The sequence below is a fragment of the Myotis lucifugus genome, unplaced genomic scaffold (assembly GCF_000147115.1).
Source record: "Myotis lucifugus unplaced genomic scaffold, Myoluc2.0 scaffold_1529, whole genome shotgun sequence".
Taxonomy (NCBI): Eukaryota; Metazoa; Chordata; class Mammalia; order Chiroptera; family Vespertilionidae; genus Myotis; species Myotis lucifugus.
The window spans coordinates 33,596-36,703 of record NW_005872577.1 but is presented as its reverse complement, the minus strand read 5'-3'; the positions used below and the strand labels follow the sequence as shown (position 1 = coordinate 36,703).

The 3,108-nt window shown below is 69.3% G+C and overlaps 1 protein-coding gene across 1 annotated transcript in view; it reads left to right on the top strand.

Annotated features, from left to right (window-relative positions):
• Window positions 1-3,108, top strand: part of LOC102426695 (epsin-1-like) — a 13,535-nt gene that overhangs the window by 6,820 nt on the left and 3,607 nt on the right. Inside the window, 7 exon segments of the mRNA XM_023748549.1 lie at window positions 31-135; window positions 748-1,069; window positions 1,072-1,143; window positions 1,421-1,531; window positions 1,665-1,751; window positions 2,477-2,734; window positions 2,875-3,102. Of these exon segments, the coding sequence (XP_023604317.1) occupies window positions 31-135; window positions 748-1,069; window positions 1,072-1,143; window positions 1,421-1,531; window positions 1,665-1,751; window positions 2,477-2,734; window positions 2,875-3,102 (1,183 nt within the window).

Below are 3,108 nucleotides of genomic sequence, written 5' to 3'. Positions count from 1 at the left end.
TAACCTTCCCCATCCCCCCTGTCTTTGAAGACCCAAAAAAAGGAGAAGACGGATTCCACCCGTGGGGATTGCCTTAAGGCCTCCAGATTGGCCATTAAGGAAACACAAAGCGGGAAACCCGGGGCCAGGAGGAAGGTAAGTTTGGGGAGGAAGGTGTGGGCCCTGCCCTGGGGTGCATGGGGGCATGTTTCCCAGCTGCCCTATCCTGTGGCCTCGCACTTTGTGTTACCCGGTGTCTTCAAACCAAGGCCAGCCTCCCCAGGCCGTGGCTTTGGGTCACAAGACTGGTCCTGGCTCCCAGGGTGGGGACAGACCCCCGGCCAGTGAGGGCGGACAGCTCCTGGTTGGGGGGCCAACACTCTTGCCAGTTTCCCGCACAGCTCAGCTTCCCCGGGACTTTGACCGACTACCCACAGCCCCGGCCATTACGGCACCCGGCACGGGCCTCTGTGCTGCTTGCATCCTGGGGGGTGGTCACCTCCACATCCCAGGACAGGGTCTTGTCACCGAGTCCAGCCAGGACGCGGGACCTGTGGGGGAGGGAGTGCAGCGCGGGGAAGCCTGGAGCGGGCAGTGATGCGGAGGCGCTGGCCAGGCCGGGTGCACTTGGGGTGCACCGGTCAGCGGGCGTGGTGCTGGGCGTGGGCGTCTCTGGCCGCTGTCCTCATTTGTCCAAGGGCCGTGGTGGGCACGGGGGGGGGGGGTGCGGGTGGGAAGGGTGTAGGGAGGGCCGGGTGCTGGGCTCAGGTACCAGGATCGGGGGTGCTGGCCTCGTTCCGTCTCTGGGTGCTGTCTCCCCCTCAGTCCTGTCCTGCTCACCCCTCCCCCCTTTCTCTGCAGTCGTCCCTCATGGATCTCGCTGATGTCTTTATGGCCCCGGCTCCTCCGACGGCCTCGGACCCCTGGGGGGGCCCAGCACCCATGGCCACTGCCATCCCCACAGCCACCCCTGCCTCGGACCCTTGGGGGGGACCTCCTGTTCCTCCAGCTGCTGATCCCTGGGGTGGCCCGGCCCCTACCCCGGCCTCCGGGGACCCCTGGAGGCCTGCTGCCCCTGCAGGGCCCCCGGCTGACCTTGGGGTGGGACCCAGGCCCCTGCAGCTGGAGAGGGGCCCACCCCTGACCCGTGGGGGAGCTCAGACGGTGAGTGCCAGCCCCGGCCCCGGGCACAGTCCTGGGCATGAGGTAGCTCCGAGGAGACAGCCTAGTGGGGGTTGTGGGGGCGGGGGCGGCTGAAAGGTCACAGGGAGGCTGGTGGACACAGGGGAGGTCTTCCTGGCTGGACCCAGCCTGATGGGGGGGAAGGGGCTGGGCCTGGCACAGAGGGGTGAGGGCAGGGGGCCTGGAGCCACAGATTCGAGGAGACAACCCCCATCTGCCACAGGTGGGCCCAGCCCCTCACGCGCCTCCTTCTCGCCAGGTGGGGCCCTGGTCGGTGGACCCCCAGCTGCTGATCCCTGGGCCCCAGCCCCGGCCTTCTCGGACCCCTGGGGGGGGTCACCTGCCAAGCCCAGCACCAACGGCACTGCAGGTACTGGGCGGGCGCTGGGCGGGGGCAGAGTTTCCAGTGAAGAGTCGCCCAATCCCTGCGCAGGGAGGGGCGGGAGGGCGGCCCCGGGAGCCGAGTGTACCTCCCGACCCCCATGGCCCTGTGACCCCCACAGTGGTCGGGGGCTTCGACACAGAGCCTGACGAGTTCTCTGACTTTGACCGACTACGCACAGCCCTGCCGACCTCAGGGAGCAGCACAGGTGAGCGCCCGCCGTGCCCGCCCCCGTGTCCCCTACCCCGTGCCCCGCTCCCCGGGTCCCCTACCCCGTGCCCCGCTCCCCGGGGTCCCCCTACCCCGTGCCCGCTCCCCGAGGCCTGCCCAGGCAGGGTCAGAGTTGGCGGGTGTGCAGCCTGGACAGGCCCCAAGCCCCATCTTTGTATAAAAACAGCTTTATTTGTTGAGTCTTAACTGGCCGTCGCCATCCGCATAGTACAACAAACGTTAGATGTGTCATGTAGATGTATTCAAGGCTTAGAGGAAACTGGGACAACAGCATAAAGAGGTTCCTTTCCTCAGCTCAGCCTGGGCCTCTGGCCTCCCTGCCGGGGCGGTTCTCCCAGGTGCCTCCGTGTGCCCTGTGCAGCCCTCCCTCACCTACCCTGCCCCCTGCCCCTCCCCCCTGCCCGGGGGCAGGTAGCACCGTGTTCCCGCAGTCTGTCTGTGGCCCCTGTGGTCCCTCTTGCAGTGAAGCGGGGCCTCTGGGGCTCCCGTGTGCCTGTCTCAGCACTAGATGGGGTTCCGGGTCAGCCTTTACAGCAGAGGGCCAAGGACGCGGCCCCCAGCCCAGCCCAGCCCCAGCCCCAGCCCGCCTCCCACCGCGTGTGGGCCCAGCAGGCTCTGCTCTGGAGGTCGCCACGTGGTGTCCCCTGCCCTGGGCCTGGGGCCTGGCTCTGCCGCTCCACCCTGTGCCCTCTGCCCTCCCAGGGGAGCTGCAGCTGCTGGCCGGGGAGGTGCCTGCCCGCAGCCCCGGGGCCTTCGACATGAGCGGGGTCGAGGGCTCTCTGGCCGAGGCTGTGGGGAGCCCCCCGCCCAAGGCTGCCCCGACCCCCACGCCGCCCACACGGAAGACGCCGGAGTCATTCCTGGGGCCCAACGCAGCCCTCGTGGACCTGGACTCCCTGGTGACTCGGCCGGGCCCCACGCTGCCGGGAGCCAAGGCCTCCAACCCCTTCCTGCCCAGCGGTGAGTGGCCTCGGAGCAGGGGTGCTGGGGGCCCCTCCCTCTGGCAGGAACAGGGGTGCTGGGCCCCCCGTGGGCAGGGGGGTGTGGGGGGCCCCTCCCGCAGGCAGGCCCTGACTGCGCTGTGCGTCTCTCTCCTGCAGGAGCCCCGGCCACCGGCCCCTCCGTCACCAACCCCTTCCAGCCCGCGCCCCCTGCGACGCTCACCCTGAACCAGCTCCGGCTCAGCCCCGGGCCCCCGGTCCCGGGGGCACCACCGACATACATCTCTCCCCTGGGCGGGGGCCCAGGCCTGCCCCCCATCCTGCCCCCGGGTCCCTCGGCCCCAACACTAACACCGTACATCCTATTACGCTGTCTGGGAGTGGCCTGTCAGT